This window comes from Prionailurus viverrinus, chromosome A3 (genome assembly GCF_022837055.1).
Source record: "Prionailurus viverrinus isolate Anna chromosome A3, UM_Priviv_1.0, whole genome shotgun sequence".
NCBI lineage: Eukaryota > Metazoa > Chordata > Mammalia > Carnivora > Felidae > Prionailurus > Prionailurus viverrinus.
The window spans coordinates 86,900,417-86,923,844 of NC_062563.1; the positions used below are offsets into that span (position 1 = coordinate 86,900,417).

The 23,428-nt window shown below is 42.3% G+C and overlaps 2 protein-coding genes across 3 annotated transcripts in view; one reads left to right on the forward strand and one right to left on the reverse strand.

The window, feature by feature from the left end:
• Positions 1-224: 224 nt before the first annotated feature.
• Positions 225-4,570, forward strand: LOC125162945 (translation initiation factor IF-2-like). Its single transcript, XM_047854450.1, has 2 exons — positions 225-761; positions 4,037-4,570. The coding sequence occupies exons 1-2, from the start codon at positions 225-227 to the stop codon at positions 4,166-4,168; spliced, it is 669 nt and encodes a 222-aa protein (XP_047710406.1). The 3' UTR covers positions 4,169-4,570.
• A 9,231-nt stretch (positions 4,571-13,801) lies between these two features.
• The window catches only part of GFPT1 (glutamine--fructose-6-phosphate transaminase 1), a 56,808-nt gene continuing 47,181 nt past the window's right edge, over positions 13,802-23,428 (reverse strand). For both annotated transcript variants that reach the window (XM_047852594.1, XM_047852592.1), the window contains 5 exons: positions 21,908-22,022; positions 21,522-21,649; positions 20,791-20,958; positions 19,956-20,117; positions 13,802-19,304 (listed from right to left, as the gene is read on the reverse strand). In XM_047852594.1, the coding sequence (XP_047708550.1) occupies positions 19,260-19,304; positions 19,956-20,117; positions 20,791-20,958; positions 21,522-21,649; positions 21,908-22,022 (618 nt within the window). In that variant the 3' untranslated portion in view covers positions 13,802-19,259. The remainder of the gene's footprint in view (positions 19,305-19,955; positions 20,118-20,790; positions 20,959-21,521; positions 21,650-21,907; positions 22,023-23,428) is intronic.

Sequence of the window (23,428 nt, forward strand, 5' to 3'; positions counted from 1 at the left end):
CCCAGCCGGAAGCCAGAGCCCAATTCTCCGCTGCTCCCTTTTCGGCAGGAAGCCAGGACTCCAGGCCCAGCTGTCCCAGGCAACAGCCATTTGCTGCATCCAGTCAAGGGGGTTAGCAAGAAACCACAGAAATCTAAAAGGGCAGAGAGAAAGTTTTCAGTCTAGGGGCCGGTGCCCTGACACCAGCTCGTTTACCCCTGCCCTGACCCTGGATGGGAGGCAGGATGGCCTCATTTTACAGGGGAATATTCATCTCTTGTGTTCAGAGCACTCTTGGGGATTTTCCGAGCGAGCAGCGGGGAAGGAGCTGGTCCAAAGCGATACCGTGCTTGCCCGGTCACTGTGGCCGACTGGGGCCTCAAAGAACCACTCTGGTACCAGCGACCATTGCCCTTTTGGAGTCTCCACACGCCCCCTTGTGGTCACTGCGCGCCCCTGCAGCTTCTGTCGCTCGGGTCACAGTCCCCGTTATCCCGGCCACACCCGGGGGTGCCGGAGACAGATGTGGCCCGGCGGGAGGCCCGGTCAGCCTTCCTCCCAGAGGCAGGTCTGGGCTGACTGAAGCACCATCCGGTCGACCGGGTGCGTCCGGGGCTCCAGACACAGGTGGAGGCGGCGGCAGCGCGGGACAGTCGCGAACGACCTCTGCCCCTCCCCTCCAGAACCGAAATCCGGGACGGCCGGCGCCCGCGGGGCCTAAGAAGTGCCTGACGCCTGGCGGTCGCTCCCCAGTTTCCCGGGAGGATCGGAGGGAGGCCACGGTGCGTGAGCGCAGGGAGCTGGGGGAGGTAGGGGCCGCGAGGGCTCGGAGGGCGCCCCGGCCAGGCCCGCAGCGCGCGCGGCTCCCCAAGGCGGCCCTGAGGTTCCGCGCCCCCTTACGGCCGGCGCGGTGCGCCCGGCGGGGAAGAAAAGGACAAGAAGACGGAGAAAGGGCCTTGCCTGGTGACTGCGTTTGTCTCCTTCGTCCCGACTCCGCGGTACTTTGCCCGCTTGCGCTGAGACAGGCTTGGGGAGGCAGTGCCCCCTGGTGGCCCCTGGCCGTCATGGCGACTGTCTTCTTCCTGGGCACCACTCGGGTTTCCCCCAGGTTTATTTTGTCCTCCTGAGCAAGCCAGTGCTTCCAGCCAGTCACACCTTCCTGGGGCGCGGGGGTACAAGAGGGGCACAATAACAACACAAAATAGCTTTTTTCTGGTTCAACCCCACCTGCAGAATTGTGGCTACTGTAGACCGCGACAGGTTCCAACAATTAGTTCAACATACCCCAGGGAGTCTGGGCCACCTTGCGACATAAGCTGACCCTTTCTCTGTCCATTGGTCTCCCTCTATTCCCAGTACTCAGCTCTGACCTTCAACATGGCCGCTGGAGGAGGCCCTCAGGGATAAAGCTCTGGTGCTCTGTGCCCCCTGAACTCAGCCTTACTCAAAAGTTGTCCTTTCCCCCTCACCTTAAGTGACTTCCCTTAGGACCCTCATGCAATTAGCCAGTCAGTATTATTCCACTGCCTCCCATGGGTCTCAAATTAGAATACCAAAACTAAAACCCTTGCTATATTGGCAAGGTACCTTTTTTAAAATTTTAATATTTTAAACCAACAGTGCTCTCGAATACTATTTTTTACTGAGAAAGTGCTAATTGGTTATAAAGGGGAAAAGCAGAGAATGAGGACATCTGGATTACCAGCCCTAGTGGTCACCAACCGACTTTGTGATTCTGGAGGTCTTTCTGTGCCTGGCTGGTCACCTGTTAAAATGGCAGGTAGTGAGGACAGAAGCCTGGAATAGTAGGGCCTGTGGTGTTCATATGGGGAGAGGGAAATGGAGATACCTGGAAAAGGAACTTGAAAAGGAGACAGTAGAGCAAAAGATGACAGAGTGGACATCATGGTGTTGTTTCAGCCCCACCCACCCCAGACGCTGAGCCCTGTAGTACATCGAGGATCTGGAACGGTGGGGTGACCAGGGAGGTGCTCATGAAGCCAGGCGTGGCCCTGAGGAGAGGGCGCAATAGGTGTGGCAGACATCCAACCCAGATCTGGCGGAAGACATGGATGGATTTGTTCCCAAACACATGAGTAAAACTCCTGAGAACTTTCAGAAATGCCTGTGTCATTTGGGGGTGGTGGTAGACACTGAGGTCCTATAGTTGTAAGGGACCCTGAAGTTGAAGAAATAAAGCTAATGGATGGACCCCAGATTAGCTGCTCCTGAGGATACCCAGGGGACACAGTCAGGTTTCATCTTGATCACTGGAATCCTGGTGCCATGCATATATACATCGTGCACTTTGCCACCCTCGGAATAGAACCAGTTTATTCATCAGGGAAATGGTGGAAGGGCATCAGTAGGGAAGTCTGGTGCCCATAGTTGAACATGGCCCCTCAGTGCTCCCTGCTGGTCTTGGAGACCCCAGAAGGCAGTGATGAGGCAACAACTGAAGAGCCCCCCACAGGCTGCTGAGCCTCTACACAGGTCTAGAGATGTGTCCAGATATTCAGGAGGGAGAAAAATACAAACAGCTTTACCCAAGCTTGTGGAGATTCCTGATCACTCCATGTTCCTTGGAAAAAGGATGCCTGAAAGCACTCTATAAGTTTCCTTTCTCAGGCCTTAAGTTTCTAGGACTGTCTTCCTGGAGACTGTGGGGAGCAAACGATATCAGATGTGCCAGAATCTGGGACCCTCTCCAGATAGGAGCATGCAAGCTGGATCCAGCAGTTCCTGAAGCCCACTAGATCCATCCTGCCTTTCCAGTGACATGCTCCAGTAAATCCACTTTTGTGCTTCAGTGCAAGAGAGTAGGATTTTTCTTTACTCCTAACCAAACGAGTCCTCTTGCGATATGAGAGCTTGCAGAGACTTCACAAATGATTGGATATGGGCCAACAAGAGGGCGACATCTCAGGCAATGGCAATATGAAGCGTGATTGATTGGGAGGACCCCAGTGCTCTTAAGAGCGACAGAAAAATTAGGTAGTTGGAGTACAAGTCTGTGCTTCTGAATTGTCGGTGTAGGCTGATCCAATAGACTTTAGATCACAAAAGGTCTGGTTTTACGCTTTCATCTGGCAGGTTAGTCTCTCTTCCAATCACTAAACCCCTCCCACCCTTGCACTTCAGATATCGGAACTCCACACTTAATTTTGAAGTGTATTGGGTGCCTGGAAAACACACACACACACACACACACACACACACACACACACACACACACAATAATGAAATTCTACCCAAGTCCAAATGGCATGAACTAGCTACACACAAAGAGCAGAGGCCCCTGTGGATTGAGGATTATTAAACATGAAGTATGTTTGTCAGGAAAAACCTTTGTTTATATAAACAGTAGAAGCACCACCATGGTAACCCTGCTTGGTTTGCTCTGCAGCCCATAAAGGCCTCCCCACCAAAATCCCGCCTCCTTTTTCACTGCTAGCCTACATTTTTTAAAAACATCTCCGGCCAAAATTCCATGATCTGCCTGCTTGGTTTCCAGGCTCAGAAAATATCATTTTAAAAGTGCTGGGGAACTGGCTGAAACCACTGCCAAAGCTTCTAAATGAAAGCTCATTTCTCACACACACACACTCTCACACACAAAGACACATTTTGTTTGCCAACTACAGTATGCTTTTCCTTTTTTATGCAACCCAAGTTTCCTTGGGCCCCACAGGCCTGCTGGGCCAATGAAATAACCTTAACATACGGCCAGCAGTAACCCACATTTGCTCTGGGTTTTTCTCCCACCTGCTCACAGAGGGCTTTGGCCTCCAAGGTACTGTTCCTGAGTAAGAGGTGTACTTCCATGAGGCCCTTGAACAAAGCCACTGCTTGACTGTGCGGTGCAACCTCTCTCTGTGGTGGTGCCCACCCACAGAGCTCCCCCAACACCTCTATACTCTGCCCGAAAATCAGGCCACTTGGTGATGTGTGGTGAATCTGGGGAGAATCCCCTATTTTCCATTGTGTTCTTCTCAATTAATGCACCCCAAACCAGGCTGCTGTGCTCACTGTCTTATCGTCTTGTTGACATTTTTAGCAGAAGATGCCCCTGCCTTCCAAAGAACCCAGCCACACATCCAAGGGCTGGCCCACGTGGGGGCACCTGGCTCTTCTCCGGCAGCTAAGCTCAAAGTCATCCTGTCTGATCCACAGGGCCTCACCCGAATAGGCTTCTGGGGGACCCAGCCCACCCATTCTCCAGTCCAAACACATCTGACCCATGTGGGGATCCCTGATCCACCTAACAAGAGAGGCCATTAGGAATGCAGCAGTGACAGCCGCCTTCTCGTCCGCCGCCTGAGGCAGAAGATCCAGGCTCAAGCACTGGGGAAAGGATGGCTCTACTCCGAAGAGAACAATAAATTGACATCAGATCATTTTCCAACAGCTTTTCCCACTTCTTCACATTTGCCACATTGCATTCTGCATTCCAATTCCAAAAGGACAGGAGCATGAATAATATAAGAGAAAGAAAAAAAATTAACTGGAATCAAGAACTTTATCATTTTCAAGCATGAGATTTATGGCTGAGCATCGGGTATGGCTTTTACCCAAAATGTTCTCCTCAAGATACCAGGGAAACCAGACCTGCACGGACATAGTGATGTTGCAATAAATTGAGTTAAAGTCATTTATTAAGTTTGGTCAAATTCCGGGGTTTTTTTCTTTTCTTGTCTTGCTATAGTTTTTGCTTAATTTTTAGAGTTCTGAATGTGATAGAGAATACATAGTTTCTCCTCTCTCGATTACCTACTTCCCATTCACATTTCTGGTAAGTTTTACCTTCCATATGCTACATGTATTACATATGTTACACATAGTACAGGATTAAAAGTCCTTTCTTACACATTCTCTCGAGTAACAAGTGTTTAAGAGCTTGAAGGCCCCAGTTCATTCTCAACTCAGGCTTCAATTCACACATTTCCAACTCAACCCAGGGTAGGTGGGAGCCAAAAATGACTTTTAGAGAAGGGCAAATTGGCTTCCCCTGGTGTGTTTCAGTCCAAGCTTCACACCGAGAAAATGATGCCTCTGCTTAGTTCTAGCCCCAACCAAGGAGCAGGAAGAGAAGGTACACAAATTTCTGCATCAATCAGGCCTTTTCCATCATTACTTTCTTCAAAGTGTAAATATCGATACCAATTCCCACACCACTGCTGGGGGGAACAAAGGCAATAGGAAATGTAGATAAAATTAAATTTCCTTATAACTTGCAGCCCACTGACAGATACTTGAGGTGGGCAGAATATGACCTTCTTCCAGGGACTCCCAACTGTCTTGATGTTAATGCTTTGCTAGAGGGAAAAACAACCTGAGCTTGACAATTGCTAGGCCTCCAGGGTTCGGAGTCTTCTTTAGTATATCCTTTCGGGAACTTCCCCTTATCTTTACTTCCCCCAGTTCCCAAGTATGTAATCAGTCACTCATCACAATCCCAGGGCAGCTCTTTCTGCCCATGGGTCCTGTCCCTGTGCTTCAATAAAACCACCCTTTTTGTACCGAAGATGTTTCAATTCTTTCTTGGCCATTGGTTCCAAATCCCAACACTTCAGACCTCGTCATTTCGGTGTCTTATGTGGGGCTTTGAGTCTTCTTGTCTGGGCTTTGAGCCTTGGTGCAAATTTGGTGAGTATTTCCTCTCCTCTCTCTTTACTTTCATTTCAGGGAGTATGGTCTTTTTGGAACACTCTCACGTCGTTTGCTCAGGCTGCAGTCCTCTAACCCATGGCTACTCTGTGGGGAGGAGAAAGCCTGCTTTTTGGCTGGAAATTAGTACCCTGGCCGGAATGGTAATAAGACCCAGAAACTTGATGCCTCTCTTTGTTTCTGTCCTTATACAAAAAGTGGTCAGTCTCGGTCACAGGACAGCCACCAAAGTCACAAGGATGGCTGCCAATCTTAAGACTCCCGTATGAGGGTTGCCTGGGTGGCTCAGTCGGTTGAGCGTCTGACTTCAGCTCAGGTCATGATCTTGTGGTTCGTGAATTTGAGCCCCGCGTCGGGCTCTGGGCTGACAGCTCAGAGCCTGGAGCCTGCTTCGGATTCTGTGTCTCCCTCTCTCTCTGCCCCTCCCCCGCTCGTGCTCTGTCTCTCTCTCTCTCTCTCTCTCTCTCTCTCTCTCTCTCAAAAATAAATAAATGTTAAAAAAAAAAAAAAAGTTTTCCTCCTCATTGGTCTAATGTGAGCCCCTCCACATCTCTGGTCTAGCCGCTTCTGGTCCCAGGGGCCTCCACTCAGAGCTGACCAATTCCCAACCAGGACCATTTCCTAGGAAGTTGGTTGTACAGACATGTGTGGGAATATTGCCTAGACCACGATGGATTTCTATCTTTACTGTTTCCTGTCAATGTCCTCTACTGACTACTTAAATTACAAAATTGGGTAATTTCACCTTGTAAAACTTTTCCAGTGTTTTTCATGGGTTAAAAACGGTGGGTTCTTACACAGCCTTCTCAGCAAGGCAAGCCAACGTGCAAGCATGGCCTTCTCAGCAAGAATTCTTTCTCAGCTGTCGGGCCCAAACTCCCAACATTTCCACATCACCACCAAGCAATTAACTCAGTTCTGACGCTGTCTACCCAGAGATAGCATCAGATTCCACCGGGACTAACCTCACTCCAGGTGCCAATTGCATGCCCAGGCTGTCATCCACACTTCCAACAAGACTGGCTATAAATCAGAGGTTCCCACGACCCCTTCCTTGGGTTTAATTGATTTGCTACAGCAGCTCACAGAACTCAGGAAACCCATATACTCACTACATAACTGGTTTATTAGAAAGGATATTAAAGGATATGAATCAATAGCCAGATGATGTGATACCTGTACATAGGGCAAGGTATGTAGGAAGGGGCACACAGCTGCCCTGCCCTGTCCGGACACACCGCTCTTGCTGTACCTCCGTGTGTTCGCCAACCTCGAAGATCTCCAAACCACATCCTTTTGTGTCTTATGGAGGCTTCATCGCATAGGCATGAGTAATTCACTAGCCATTTTGACTGATTCTGCCTCCAGCCCCTCTCTCCTCTCTGGAAATCAAGGGGTGGAACTGAAAGTTCCAGTCATCTAATCACATGATTGTTTCCCCTGGCAACAAGCCCCCATCCTTAGGTGACCCAGGGGCTTTCCACGTCACCTCAATAACATAACAGAGGACATTTAACAAAAGAGATAAACTTTAGGACATTTCTCACTTAGGAAATTCCTGGAATTTTAGGAACTCTGTGCAAGAAACTGGACAACCAAATATGTATTTATTATAAATCACAGCACCACAGTATGCAAGGTATTTTTGCTCTATTTCACTCAGAGTCATATCTGCAGGGCACATAGTTAGTGCTCCTTCCTTTACCATGGTCCAAACAATAGACTTAAGTAGGTGGGTCCATGAATATAAAGAGATAAGAAGCTATTGAACCGATGTAATGAATGTTTTCCCCTCCAGGGAGACAGAGAGCCACGAGGTTGTACAATTGATGTGGTTTGAAGTGGGGCTCAGGAGCCATTGGCCAAGAGAATTCTTGAGACATCTTCAGTGCAAAAAGGTTGTTTTTATTACAGCACGGGGACAGGACCCATGGGCAGAAAGAGCTGCCCTGGGATTGTGAGGAGTGACTGATTATATATGATGTTCTAACCTACGGAGGAGAGAGGAGAGAGTGACGTTAGGGTCCCAGGAAATTGAGTCTATAGATTGCTGGAGATTGCTTTTTTCTTGTAAATCGTTAAGATAGTTCCAAGTTGATGGAGATTCATGTCCTGCAAAACTGTGATCTCTATCAGTTAACCATTTGTTTTTCCCTTTGTTGTTGGGGAGTCAGGAGTGCCTGAGGAATGTCACACATATCCCACCCAAGGGGGGGTGTTGTGGTGTATTGTGCTTTGTCCTCAGCTTGCCTTTTGCCGTCTCACCACAATGAACCCAATGAAGCTACGAGATCTAAAGACTAAAGACTGTTTCTTACAGTGTGTGGACTTTTGCCACCTACACACAGATCATCTTTGATGATTATTAAAAATGCATATTCCTGGGCCACAACTCCACCCGCTGAATCATAATCTCAGGTATTGACCTAAGAATCTGCATCTTTTAATGGGCTCTTCGGACATGTTAAAATTTGAGAGCTACTTTCCCAAGGCCGAACAGGAGACATTGTGTCTAAGGGAGACGTGGTAGTCTCTTTTTGCAAAATTGTGCTCTCCTGGGAAACAGTGATGACCAGAATACCAATCAGGTCCTTTAGGAGTTAGAGTTGTAAGGCTTTAAGCCCCAAGTTCACATCACCTAATGGCACAAAATCTCAAACCATGAATGTAGAAAGCAATCCTGGACTGGTTAATTCCTAGGCACCTCACAGAAATAAATGCAGACCTTCTCTGAAGAAAGAAGCCCCTTCAACCTAGGCCTCAAAGAATTCCCAAAAGTAATTCTCTGAGGAACTCACGGCTAAAACGAAAAAGCACACAAAGAAACAAGGCACCAGGAGTGAACATCAGCAGAAACAACGGGCAATCCAGATATTGGAAATATCAGGTATAGACTTAAAAAGATAAGTCTGCATATCATATTTAAAGAAGTAAAAGACAAGGTTCAAAATAGCTTCAAGGGAGAGAAAATAGTGACCAAAGTTGAGAAATAACAAAAAGAATTTCTAAGCATATAGTTGAAATTCGAAAGTCAGTGGATTAACTATAATCAGGCACAAAGGACTCTTCTAGGGAGATAGGCAGAGTTATTTTGAAGGAAGTTTCCATTACCATTTTTATTCAAATTGTACTGGATGCCCCAGGCAGCAGAGTTAAGGCAATTTTTTTTTTTTTTTTTAATGTGTAAGGATTAGTTGGGAAGAAACAAACCTGGTATTATTCATGGGTAAGAGAATAGTGCACATAGAAAATATCCACTAGAGTTAATAAATCAATTTAGCAAAGTTGCAGTGAACAAAAGTCAACATAGAGAATTTCATTGTATTTACTTTTTTTTTTAATGTTTATTTTTGAAGGAGAGAGAGACAGAGTATGAGCGGGGGAGGGGCAGAAAAAGAGGGAGACACAGAATTGTAAGTAGGCGGGGGGCGCCTGGGTGGCTCAGTCAGTTGAACCTCCAACTTCAGCTCAGGTCATGATCTCACTGTCCAGTGAGTTCGAGCCCCGCCTCGGGCTCTGTGCTGAAAGCTCAGAGCCTGGGGCCTATTTCAGATTCTGTGTCTCCCTCTCTCTCTGCCCTTCCCCCACTCATGCTCACTCTCTCTCTCTCTCTCTCTCTCTAAAATAAACATTAAAAAAAAAAAAAAGAAAAAGAATTGGAAGCAGGCTTCAGGCTCTGAGCTGTCAGCACAGAACCCGAGGCCAGGCTCAAACTCGTAAGCTGTGAGATCATGACCTGAGCCAAAGTCAGATGCTCAACCTATTGAGCCACCCAGGAACCCCCATTGTATTCTCTATACCAGCAACAAATTGTTAGAAAATATAAATTTATGTCTTTGTAAAAAAACTTTTAAATACCATTTACAAGGACAACAAAAATTACTCGGAATAAATACAACAAAAGAGAACGCAAGTTCTCTGAATCCATTTGCTTGTGGCTACTGTAACAAGTTACCACAAATGTGAAGATTTAAAATAACAGATTTACTCTCTTAACAGTTCTGGAGACCGGAAGTCCAAACTCAGCATCACTGAGTTGAATTCAAGGTGTTGGTAGGGCCACATGCCCTCTGGAGACCACAGAGCATCCATGTCTCGCCCCTTCAGTGGCTGGTGGCTGCATCGTTACAGTCGCTGCCCCTGCAGTCAAAACGCCTCACAGCTTCTGCATCAATTCTTCCTCCCACTTAAAACGCCTTTACAAATTTGATTCTGTCATTTGCCTTTTTTTTTCCTCTCACTTACGATAGCATGTCTGTGATTTGGGACTCTGAGCTTGTTTTTTTGGAAAGTGCTTTGAGGCTTATATTGAAAGTTCCCTGCTCCAGAAAAAGATTTGGGTTGGCTTCTGCCAGGTGCCTGGAGGCTCCATCAACTCAGGATCACTGTAAAATAACCTCTCAGGTTGAGGCTTTTTTAGGACAAACAGGTAGGGCAAATGTCTGCACAAAACCTGTATGATTCTAGCTGTGGTAAGGAATTCCCGTGGGAGATTTATCCCCGATCCACCACAACCAAGGCTGAGGCCTGCCCTTTCCCTTGTCCTAACCCTCTCTGACATATTTCCTGGGTTACTCTTTTGCCAAGAATGTTTTCCATTCTGCTGACTTCCCACCTTTCTCTAGACTGTGGCTTTGTCTCCTGCCCGCCATGGGCAGCCCACTGGAATTGAAAAGATCTAGCCTCCAGGAGAGGAACAGATGCCCCCACCCCCCCCCAGAATTGCCACCAGCTTCCATACTTGTCACTTCTCTTCCTAGTGCTTTCTTACCTTTTGCTTCTGAGAACCTTTTTCTTGATAAGAGATTGTTTTCTTCTGCATTCCCATCCAACATTAACTTCTCTATCCCAGGAATTTCCTGTTATCTAGTCTCAATATTGCCAGAAACTCCTGCTGCCACCTCTCTACATATATGGGCCTGCAGTTTATATACAAGAATAGAGAAGGTAGGGTCCCAACCTTAGCTACAAGAGAGAGAAGCAAAAAGTTCTGGCAGAGAAGCACCACTACCTGGGTGCTTGTGGAGGCCAAAGGAAACACAAAATGGGCAATGGAAGAGAAAATGTATTGGTATGTGCATGTACGCGTATGTATTTAAGTAAACTATGGACTCTTGACTAGTTGTACAAATGAGGGCTTAAGTAGCAGTGCACGTTCTTTCCCTGATATGTATACGTTTATATAATTAACTTGGCCCCTCCCCCTTCTAAGTACTCCACTTAAGAATATATGACTTTTATACTAAGGGGGATTGTGACTAAGGGAGAGAAACGGACAACACATAGAGAGAAATCTGTGAAATTTATCTCCTCTTCTTGGGAAGAGGGTGGGTCTTTATTTCAACAGGGATTCTTGCAACATATCAACCAGAATCATATCCTTTTTGATCCTCCTTGGAAATTTAAATATGGACACAAGGGTGAACTGCGCTGGACAATGTCTGTTGAGTATCTTGCGCCAGCCCACCGTTCTAAGTTCTCCTTTCTACTGTATACCTATCCACAGAGATCCAATTAGATTTCACCAATGAGAGCCATTTGCACACAATCTGGAACAGGAAAGTAGAAATAAGTATTCTCCAGCGGTAAACTGCACACAGGTTAATGGGCATCAGACAGCTAATGTGGGGTCTGCCAACAGCTTCCATGCATCTTTCTGGCAGTCACCCACCCTGGTGCCACAAGACCTTCCAACAGTTGTGGCTCCTTGCAATTCCTACACGGGCAGATTGCACAGGGGCCTCATTCCCCCTTCCCGAGGCCTCCTCATGGCTGTGTCAGCCCCAATTCCCCATATTAAATCCTTTCCCACTGGAAATGCCAGTCAGTAGTGATTTATGACTTCTTGACCAAACTCTAACTCAGCAAATAAAAGCACTGAAAGAAAATAAATTAAAATGCTATTTAGAGTGTAACTTAAGGTCAGCAAGTGGTTTATTAAGCCACTGCTATAGCAAAGTCATTGTGCTTAGGCAATGAGAAACACAAATATCGTGTAAGCAGAGCCCATGTGTCCACAGGACCTTCTCATATGGTGTGTGTGCCTAGTAGACCCACCAGGATGCTAGGCAGCTCAAGGTAAGAATGGAAAAGCAAGAGCTGGCTGTTACTTTTTGTGAAGGGTTATCCATTTAAATAACGATCCAAGTTTTGAAGCATCCTGTTTGGGCCTAAGTCAAGCCGTAACAGATTCTTTAATTTAAAAAATAACTTAGGGGAGCCTGGGTTGCTCAGTCAGTTAAGCGTCCAACTTCCGCTCAGGTCATGATCTCACAGTCCGTGAGTTTGAGCCCCGTGTCGGGCTCTGTGCTGACAGCTCAGAGCCTGGAGCCTGCTTTGGATTCTGTGTCTCCCTCTCTCTCTGCCCCTCCCCTGTTCATGCTCTGTCTCTGTCTCAAAAATAAATTGAAAAAAATAAAATAAAAATAACTTAAAAATCAGCCTTGTCTTCTGATAGGATATCAACATTCCCCGAGCTGCCTTTCCTTAGTTTCAGCAATGTTGAGCCCAAAGGAACTGAGTGAGGACCAATAACATAGGAACATCACCTTTTGGGAAGGCCAAGTGGAGGAGACCAGTATGTCTACAAGTCAACTAGCTTTTGTCTGTTCTGGGGAACTCCAGACTCCATGCTTTACTCCTGGAACCAGGCATTCGCACACAAATTTACACAAATAGGTCTCTGCTGAGAAAATAACTCAAAGTACTTAAGTTATTAATGTTGTATCAGTAAAATCAATTCTGCATTAAGAAGCCAGGGTATTTTTCCACTTCACTTAAAACATCAAAAAAAAAAAAAAAAACAAACAAAAACCCCCACACACATACATACATGCAAAAACCGTACATATGAAGAAGTTTTAAAATTAATTTGTTTCTTTCAAAGAAACACTTTGAACTTTAGTAACAATACATGGGTCCAAGTTAATAACCAAGAACATAAGATGAAAATCTTACAAGGATTTCCCACAGTTCCTAGGTTTCTACACAGCAGCAAAAGTAAATTCAATTTTGGGTTTACCTTTTATTCAAAGGATAAATACAAAATTAGGAAGCAAGAGATGGAATTCAAGGCAAATGTGCTCAACATTTCAAAATAATTCTACATACAAAGTATGGGGGCAAAAAGCCCCCATGAACCAAACTGGTTAACTACATTCAAGTCTAACAGGAACTTGAATTTACTGCTATTTCCCTTGGCCAGGAACTAAAAGCCTTGTCTCAGGTATTTTCCATCTCATTAGGGGCACTGTTTGAAGACCAAGCTTTCTAATGAGTCCATCCCACATTGCACTTGCCATAGTAGAACATCCGTGACTGATGCTGCCACACTGGCATCAGTGAGGACAACATGAAGACAGGAGTGTCACCTGAAAGGGCTTGTTGGCAGAAACAAACTGTAGTGACCCTGACACATCTAGACCTTTGCAACCAGGATGTTATAGGACAACCCAAAACTAATGGGTATCAACCTTTGGGTCTCACATATTAAGAATGTATTAGGGGCACCTGCGTGGCTCAGTTGGTTACACATCCGACTCTGGATTTTGGCTCAGGTCATGATCTCACGGCCTGTGAGTTTGAACCCCATGTGGGGCTCCATACGGACAGCACAGAGCCTGCTTGAGATTCTCTCTCTCCCTCTCCCTGCCCCTCTCCCACTCACGTGCACCTTCTCACCCTCACCCTCTCTCTCTCTCAAAATAAATAAACATAAAAAAAAGAGAGAGAATAGATTAGTTAAGAAGTACGAGGTCATTTGCCTTCTACTTGTAATAAATCCAGAATTCTCAATGAGTACTTCTATCACGGGCTTTGGGAAGTCTGGCAATTCTCCTTCTAAGACCTTACCATATTTATCTCCATTCCAGAACATACAAAGCTGAGTGACAGAGGCAAAAATTAACTTCTAAAGATCCCCAAGGTATGCAATAGCTGTGAGTTCCAGGATATACCTTATTAGGCTCTATTTTTAAACTGCTGGATGCCTCTAAATCACTCTTTATACTGCAGAAATTAAAAGCATATGAAAACATGTCAAGAGCTTTCATCTTAATAAGTATAAACAGCCTTTTTAATCTTATACAAACCAAGGTAGACTGATAAGTGGGTGGAAGGAAATAACTACAATTCTATCCAAAAAGCATTTCTCTAATTGTTTACAAGCTCCATTTTTTATTCCATATTTTCAACTGCACATCCAGACTTCATTTTCAAAAATCTTTTGAAATACGAAAAGGTACATATGGCTACATAACAGCATTAGGAGAAATACATTTGAGAAAACACAATAAGTGAACCTTGGAATTTCAGCGAACAAATCACATTAATAATATGAAGTTCAAAAACATGGCCTTTCAATCTTAGAAATAATCTCTTGTACACATGCTAACCAAAAAAAAAGAACAATGAATTTTTCTGATTACACGCATACTTCTGGGGAACAGATCAGCTGGTTAAATAACCTGTAACCTGGCAATCTGTCTGTATATTATTACAAGATTAGTTTATAGCTCCAGGATGTTTAAGCTAATAAAGTGCCTACACCATTTTTTTTTTAAAAGGAAGAACTATTTACGTACAGAGATCAGTGAGGGAGACTTAACCCTTACTTCTTTCCTCATCCAAAAAACTGAAAGAATCCCTTTTTCTTAAATGCCACTCCCAATGACAAACTGGCCTCTAAATTTTTAGGGAAATTATTTCTTGGCCTTTACTAAGTACTCGGTAAATACTTACTGATAGCCAATTGAGGTGAATTTAAAGATAACCATTTAATAAAAGTAAAGCTGGATTTTATGCCAAAACGTGGCCCATGGAAAAAGTGATCCGTGCTGTGTGGCAGCCCCAGGCTTTGCTGTAGAGCAACACGGAGACAGAGCTGAGAGACCAGGCTCAGTTCTATGGGAAGGCAAAACAGCACAGCTATTCATTCAAACCACCCTGGCAGAACTCTGTCTCCTGCAGAACACAGCGAGTGCTGTAAGCACCAGGGATAGAGATTTTAGCTTGCTGTTTATAAAAGGATCCTGTAAAAGGAAGCTTTGTTCTATAATTAACAGATTGCCAGATACTTCAGAACTTTAGATTTAGAGGACAGGCTGTCTTGCTACTCACCCATTTTAAATATCCTTCTTTTGCAACTATCACTTAAGCAAAGTGTCGATCACTGTATACACCAGAAATCCGCTAGAAACACATTCTTACAAAAAAATTCAAAACACTTGAGAAGGTACAGTATCTATGGAGTATGACATCAGAAAAAATAGAGCCTTTGCTTTATCTAATGATTCTTTCTAAAACAATTGGCAAGTTGAAGTGGAGACATGTAACTTTTGATTACATTTATGCAATCATCTCTTCTTTTAAAAAGCAACAGTAACGGATTAACTTCTAGCATTAGAGAAGTATACTAACAACTAAACACTGGCTACACTCTTAGTGCAATACAATCTTTAACACATCTACCAACATGTACACACTTCAAATATTGGCAAATTGCTTCAAAATGTAATTCTCACTAAGTTTTGGTAACTTATTCACAGTTCACTGTTAGAGTTCTTGGACTTACAAGACATGAAGAAGAAATGACCAACTGGCTCAGGAAACTAAACATTTGTCTTAAAAGAACAGAAAACTGAAACAAAGCAAGGATTCTAAAATCTCCAGCTCACAAAAAGTATAACTTACACAAATATGAAAAGTTTTATTGAAGCGAAAACAAAATAGCCGCAGAACATTTTAAAAAGCTAACAGGATCATTCCCATATTCATTCTGAGTACCGTAAGAAAGGTAATTCAAGAATTTCCTAAAATGTTCTCATTAGCCATTATTTATGGTAGATTCCATAATATTGATTATCAAGCTATTACAGACTTATAAGTTAATACAGCATAACTTTACAGTCTTGCTAGTTAACTATGATGTTCATTTTAACCCTGGAAATGACTGGTTCAAAGCTAATGTTATCAGTCCTATTGGTTGTCATGTCATAGATCTGAAGATAAGGTTAAATTCATCAAGCTAGGGAAATACTGATGTTTTAACTATCCTTAACTATTGTGAGAAAAACTCATGTGTTAGTATTTCTAAACTTGAGGTTAAAAAAAGTAATCTGAAATATGTTTTCATGGATAAGACACTCTATCCGGTGGTCTGGTATACAAAATCCACTAAACTTGTGGATATAAGGCTAAAATATCTTCCTTTACCATTTCCTTCCATTTCTTTGGCCTTCACAAATTCTATGCGAGCTATGATTTCTTTTTCAATAAACACTTTCCAATGACATTGTGCTTTTAGAAAAATCACTTAAATTGTAATATACAATAAATAGTTAACATTAGTCTTTCCCTTTTATTGCTACAGTATATCCTAATTTTTTTTAAGATAAAACACTGACTCCAAAAGACTTCTTAAAATGTTTGTTAAAGCAAATACTTCAGCTGGTCTTCCTTCTTTGAAGGTTTTAATAAGCGCCAAATGAACATCACCAAGGAGCTTTAAAGGGGGGGTGGGGGCAGGGGGCTCCTTTCCCCCTGTCCTCATTATTAGCTTAGGCCAAGACACCTGTATTCAGAAGGATAAGACACTACCATCTTAAAAACAACTTTCCACAAAACGTAAGACAGACAATTTGTGTTAGCTCTCTTAACCCCCAGCCCCATCTGCACTCCACCCTGTGTCACCTCCCCTTGAGTGCTATCTATGCTTGCTTGCTTTTTACCTGCATTTCGCCTTTGCTGTTCCTTGGAGTACCACAGATATATGGTCTAACCAGGCCGTGATAATAGCTAACTCTACAAAATGCATTTTAATAACCTCTTTTGAACATAATACGCCCCTAAACTTGGACCACTGTCTAAGTGAACAAATCTGCTAACAACATTTAACAACCCAGCTCACCTCCATTTTTCCACTCTCTCACCCTGTGCCTTGCAATCATCTTAATCTTCACCGGTGATAAGACGGCCTGGTGACAAGCAGACTTTACTTTAAACAAGATATCCTTTTCAGTTTCTTGCACACTGACTTGCCCGTAATAGGATGCTGACATATAGCAAACTAAAAACAGTTAACATTAATTTTCCTCTTATCATTTATATCTATGGCATAGGTAATTTAAAAGAGATAGAAAAGCTGACTGACTGCAGAGTAACAATCATTTACTGGGCCACGTGTTAGAGGTTACATACGACCCCAGCCTAAAAAGGGCTCATGGCTGAGGTAAGAAACTCTAAGTTACATATGAATGAATTTAAACTTTAAATGTGCTACAAGAAAGAACTTTTTATATAAAGGACTCCTTTTGTAGAATATCTTTCTTGAAAAATCAGGTTTTCTTATCCTAGATTACATTGGTTTTAATTGGGCATGTGTACTTGTTAGTGATTTGCCTCATTACAGTATTTGTGTTCACAATTAATGTGTAAAAGCATTTAAAAATCACTACATTAAATAAAATGAGAAGCAAGGAGGGATGAAGAGAAACCATGTTTATTTGGAAAATACCACTTCTTTGTTCTTTAATATCAGCTTTTGATATTCAATTCAGAACATATCCTAGCTTGAAGTGTGTGTGTGTGTGTGTGTGTGTGTGTGTGTGTGAGAGAGAGAGAGAGAGACAGACAGACAGACAGACAGACAGACAGCCATAGAAGAGAAAAACAGAGAAACTGAAAACTAATGATTGATTTCACATATTTGTTCACTTAGGATGCTGATTCAAACTTTTTAGGCCATTAGGAAATGCCAAATCCATACAAATCAGAAACATAAAATGCATAATTTAACAAACAGAAGAAATGACTCTAAACATATACTAAAATCAGCAAGCCCAAACAAAATAATCTCAGAAACATTTAAAATACATAGATATAGCCATAGTAGCTATATATAAGATGTAAATAGTAACCTTTATTTTCAGAAACAATCAGGTTTCTAGTCTCCATCTATGACAGTCCTTCCAAAGTACCTCAAAATATGCAAAGTATTTTTTCTAACCCTAATACACAAGCAGAACTCTGTGCTGCACTTGTAGCAATTGCTTTTAGACAATCTTAACCTCATCAAGAAATTCAAACAACAGAAAAAAGAAAAAGGCTGAATTTACTTAAATAATTATGCTATGTATCTTTACAATTTAAAAGTGAAAACTTTAAAAAGAGAAGGACTTCACCAAAACACAGACACACTGCCCTATAACCCCCAAGATTTGGCAAAAAAAACCCATGGGGAAATTATTACTCAAGACATTTTGGGTGTCAAACCAATATTCTACTCTATTTTAATCTAAATTGTTAATTTCCATTTCCGATGTAAACCAGCTGAAGGCACCTCGATTTCACTTTATTTATTCATATCTTCTTCATTCCTAAATATATTTCAGGAGTAAAACACAGATAATAGAGAAAAATACCTAGGAAGTAACATTATATTTGATGCAATCCTTCACTAGTCTCAGTGTAAAGCATACGGCTTTCTCGGAGCCTAGCCCAGCATACACACTTAGAGTCAAGTGATTAGTCAAAAAACTTGCAAATCTTCCAAACTACAGAGAACTTCCACCTGGCGCAAAGGTACTAGTTTATGCAACAAGGCAGTAAAAAGCTAAAATTCACTACAAGACAATTTTCCTCAGGGCAAAATTAAAGAGAAATCTACATATATCAATACTGATTTAATCTCAGACATTTAGTAACAACTTTGTGTGGTAATTTCAAAGAATAAGACAAACTAAGTCATTCAGCAGTCATTAAACAAAACAAAACAAAAAAACTACAGATATTAGAAAATAGAAACCAGTTTTAGAACATGGAAAAACCAGGAGTAGGACACCCCATCTGTATGTCCCCCATCTTCACACTGAACACCATGTTGTCAGTTGTCTAAAGCAGCTCAAATTTAAAAGTTTGTGCTATGAGATTGTGCAAATAACTTGCTGTTAAGAACTGGAGAAAAACCAATGCACTACACTCTAGCTTCCTAAGTGAACTCAACTTCCACCTAACAAGCAACAGGTCTGAGAGACTCAGGTTAATGTAACTTACATAGAAATCCCACCAAGAAATTCCACCAAGAAAAGCTTTCACTTTTTAAGTTCTACAGTTTGATTTAAAACCAAAACACAAACTTCAAAACAAATCACAGCATCTTCTCTTTACACGTAAACTTAGCAAGACCTTAATTAAATGTCCAAGTATTAGCATACATTGCTGCTGGCTTCAGATATCCAAGTAAATGTACTACACTTTCTTTGAGCTGAATGAATAGAAGCTCGGTAAAACAAAGGCCAATTATTCTAAAAACACAGTCCTCCCAGGCTGAAGTGGAGGACCCAGAAATCCAACATCCAGCATCCTTTAAAGAAAATGAGAGCTAAATCTCTTTGTGATAACAATTCCAATATAAATTCCATTATTTAAACTCCCCCACAAATTACTGGAAAAATATGAGGTAATTTCACAAAAATCACAACTTGAGTGGAGTAATTATAACCGATATATAAATAAGGATTTACTAAAAAAGGCTTCGAGGGGTGCTATTTTAAATCAAGGTGTTAAATACAAAAGGTGTCTTGTGTTGCTCAATCGCCCAGAGTTGCAGATGCTCCTTATTCTACAGTTACAGATTTGGCAAGGTTCCGGGGGAAATCGACCTGCAAAAAAAAGAGCATTATTTGAATATTGTACAGACCGGGGGGAGAGGAGCAGTTACTCTAAGCAAATTATTTTTGTATATAAAACCAGAAAACATGTTCATTAACCATGTTAGTTACACACTACAAAGAACTAAAATGGGAAAATACAATCAAATAATGCATTTCAAAAGTCTCGAAAAGAGGAAAAAGGATCCTGAAGGAGCAGGTTCAGCACAGGAAGTACTCCTACAGTCCTCCATAAAGGTGGCAGCCCTCTCAGGGGACACTGGAAGTGTGGAAGAGTGGGATGTTCGATTGTCAGAGTGACTGCGAGGCCAGGAATGCTAAGTCCTGTGGTGCGTGGGGGCGTTCCAAACAAGAACTGCCAAGAGCTACCCCAAAAGAAACAGGAAACACAGAGGTGTTCCCCAAGGAGGTCATCTCTAATCTCGGAGTTAGGGTCCAAGGTTCCTTCAGGTTCTGTATGTAAGAAAAGGTTATGATGTAACTTACAAATCGGGCCATGCCACTGTAACAGGTGACAGATAAATATCTGAAGGATTTCTCAAATGCTATTGCTAAAAATTTTAAAGGAAAACTCTCAAAGTGAACTGGGTAAAAAAAAAAAAAAAAAAAAGTCCAAGACTTCTGCAGGGGCCCATCACGTACATCATAGCCTCTCAGCACAGCAAGGTGGAAAGCCAGCAACTGTAAGGGGATCACACTGAGAATGCCTTGCAAGCAGTCCACGGAGTGGGGCACCTTGATTGTTCTGTTAGTGTTCTTAATGGTCTCGGTATCTTCCTTATCACATATCACCACTGGGCGTCCCTGGGAAAGAAACACACACACACAGATGCACCATCACTGGTAAGCAAAGGCAGGGCTGTTGGACGTGAATTTTGCACTGCGCATCTGCATGTGGCCTCACTGACTCACAATCTCACGTGGTGAATCAGATTGATCTCACTTATAGCCAAGGAAATGGAAAATTTGTGGGATTCAGTAATGGGTTTAAACTCACAGAAATGAGAAATACCCGGCTCAGTACTTGAATCCAAGTCTGCCTGCCCTCGAAGCTCAATTTCATGACCACTACATTGTGCCCAGATAGTAATATCTTTGAGGCTTTATATAAAAGCCAAATGATCTGAAGAAAACTGTTAAGCACAGCACCTGTAATATTAATGTAAAACCTAGTTCCTCCTGAAATATACTTTTAAGAATATTAACTTAAGAGGGAGCAGCATACACTAATAAATAGGACAAGATCTGGAGACTAGACCTCAGTTTTGGTCTTGGCTCTGCTAATTATGAGATGTAGGAGCCGGGTCCCGTCAAAACTCTTCAGCATCTCCGATTCTTCACATGTAAACTTAAACATGTTTTCTAAGCCTCCTACCGGGCACTGGATTATCACTTTAAATGTCATAAAATTCAAATAAGCTTTAGTGACCCAACTCTTAGAGAACCCCAGGTCCCCTCACAGCAGCCCCTAACTCACCTGCCTTGCAACCACCTGCTGAAGAGCATTCTGACACTTGGCGTAAGTGTGATCTCTCATGATAATCATGATGACAGGCATCAACTTATCCACCAAAGCCAGAGGGCCATGTTTCAATTCACCAGCAAGGATGCCTTCAGAGTGCATATAAGTGATTTCTTTGATTTTCTAACAGGAAAGAACTAGATTAGTCTTCAGTCTGTTTTTCAAAAACCCATTCTTAAGTAAGTATTACATAAAACATCTGGTGTCTGAAGTCACTATTTATCCAGAAGTATTAAAGGACCACTGACCTGTAAATACAGGTTAATAGATCATTATTTCTAAACTCTCAACAAGTAACTACAAGTGTTAAAACCACAAAAACTTTTTGAAGATTTTAGGTGACCATGAATATATTCATATTACTCGGTGGCTGTTCTCTACTTGCCTCATGCTTGACCTCAATTAAATCTCACACCTAGAAAAAATTCAATCTTTTATTTATTCATATTTGGACAACAAATTAACCAAGTTACTTGCTAAACCCAAATTACCACACTAAAATGTACTTTTCTTGATTTTCACTTTTGAATTAAGTATTCTGTTACCCTTTCTCAAGATAACAAATCAGAGCACATAAAAACAAAGGCATTTTCAAAAGTTCCACCTATTTCATTCCATTTAAAAATTATGGCTACGTGCCAGGTCCTCATGTCCAACAGACTGAAATTACAAGTGAGAAGACTTACTAGTGCCCCTTCAAGACAAGTAGCATAATGATAGCCACGTCCCATTATCAAGACTGACTTCTGATGATAAAGTTCCGTTGCCAGTTTCTGAATTTCATCATCCATGCTCAATACTTCCTTGATCAAATCTGTTAAGAATATTAACAAAGTCTATGAAAGAAGGACAATAAACTGACTGATATAGTAACAATAATATACTGGTAGCAACCAACAAAAGACCAGTGCTTCTATCTTCTGTGACCTCAGTGAGGGGTTTTTAAATACTAGGCAAAAAAGATCTTTTTGACTAAATAGTTATAAACCACAGCGTCAAGGACAAGAAGAGAACTTCGCCTGTTAGCTACTTCCTCGGACAACAAAAATGTACTGTGTGAGGATCTTCGTACCAGGCAGCCGCTTCAATCCAAGCATGATCTCTTTGCGTCTCTCTTGCATGGAGATCCTGTCATCACACATCATGAGGGCAAACATCACAAGGGACACAAACTGGCTGGTGTAAGCCTGGAACAACGCAAAAAAGCACAATTAGCTGCAGTTGCATTTTAAGAACTTGGAATTTTTAATGTAAAACGATGAAAATAAAGACTTTCCTCCCATTAGTTTTACAAATATGTATTGCCCATTTTTTAAAATAGCATTAGTAACAGCGAACTGAACCAGTACTTGAGAAATCTATCACTATTCTCCCTTTCTGAATTTGAACAAATGACCTAACTTTTATTTCCAAAGACAAAAACAGAAATTCCTTCTAATGCACTAGAAAAGAAAAGCGAGCAGAGAGTAACTCTGCACGTGCACGACCAATTTAAGTTTTTGATAGAAGTCAAAAGCAAGGCACTCACTGAAGAATCCCTGAGGTACTTACATTGGTTTGGCTGGATTTTTAAAAAATTGTTCTTTGAGGGGTGCCTGGGTGGCTCAGTCAGTTAAGTGTCTGACTTCAGCTCAGGTCATGATCTCGCCATCCATAAGTTTGAACCCCGCATCGGGCTCTCTGCTGAGAACTCAAAGCCTGCAGCCTGCTTGAGATTCTGTCTCCCTCTCTCTCTGACCCTCCCCTGTTCATTCTCTCACTCTCTCTCTCTCAAAAATGAACATTAAAATTTTTGTTAAATAATAATAAGTAAAATAAAAATTGTTCTTGGATTTTTTAACCTTTGCCAATATACTTGTTGCTCACTGCCACCTTCCCCCATCTCCATCTCCAGTTTGGCTAAAAAAAATTTTTAGCTTCAACTGTAGAAAGGTAGGTGGAAATAAGAATAATCCTCAATCTTAGAAATAATTACATTTTAATAATGGTATTAATAACATTTGTGAATATTGCCTTCTAATCTTCACTGCCTTTCTTTTCTTTAAATGGTTAAGAAACTTCTCTCTCAAAAATAAACATTAAAAATTTTTTTTAAAAAGGGGGGGCACCTGAGTGGCTCAGTCGCTTAGGTGTCTGGCTTCAGCTCATGTCATGATCTGGAGGTCTGTGGGTTCAAGCCCCGCCTCAGACTCTGCTGACAGCTCACAGCTCAGAGTCTGGAGCCTGCTTCAGATTCTGTGTCTCCCTCTCTCTGCCCCTCCCCTGCTTCCTCTCTGTCTCTCTCTCTCTCAAAAATAAATAAATATTTTAAAAATTTAAAAATAAAAGTTAAACTTAATTAGTAGGTATAATTTTATAACTTGCTCTTATTCTCCATTAAATCACAAGCACTTTCCCAAGGAAGAGTGCCTTCTTTCTTGTTTACTACCGTGTGAGGCAGTTTTGAAACTTGAGCAGCTTTCCATCTCTTTAGGCCCCAGATGGCCCACCTGTCAAAGGGACATTTTCAACGTTATCATGAGAATGAAACGAGACCAGTGTAAAGCACTCAGAATAACAGCTGACACACAGGCTCAAAACAAACTTTTACTCA

Bases quoted from the DNA above. Each gene is read 5' to 3' on its own strand.
- LOC125162945 (XM_047854450.1), top strand. From the start codon at position 225: ATGGCCTCATTTTACAGGGGAATATTCATCTCTTGTGTTCAGAGCACT. The intron at 762-4,036 runs GTGCGTGAGCGC...TGACATTTTTAG, and splicing joins AGGATCGGAGGGAGGCCACG to CAGAAGATGCCCCTGCCTTC.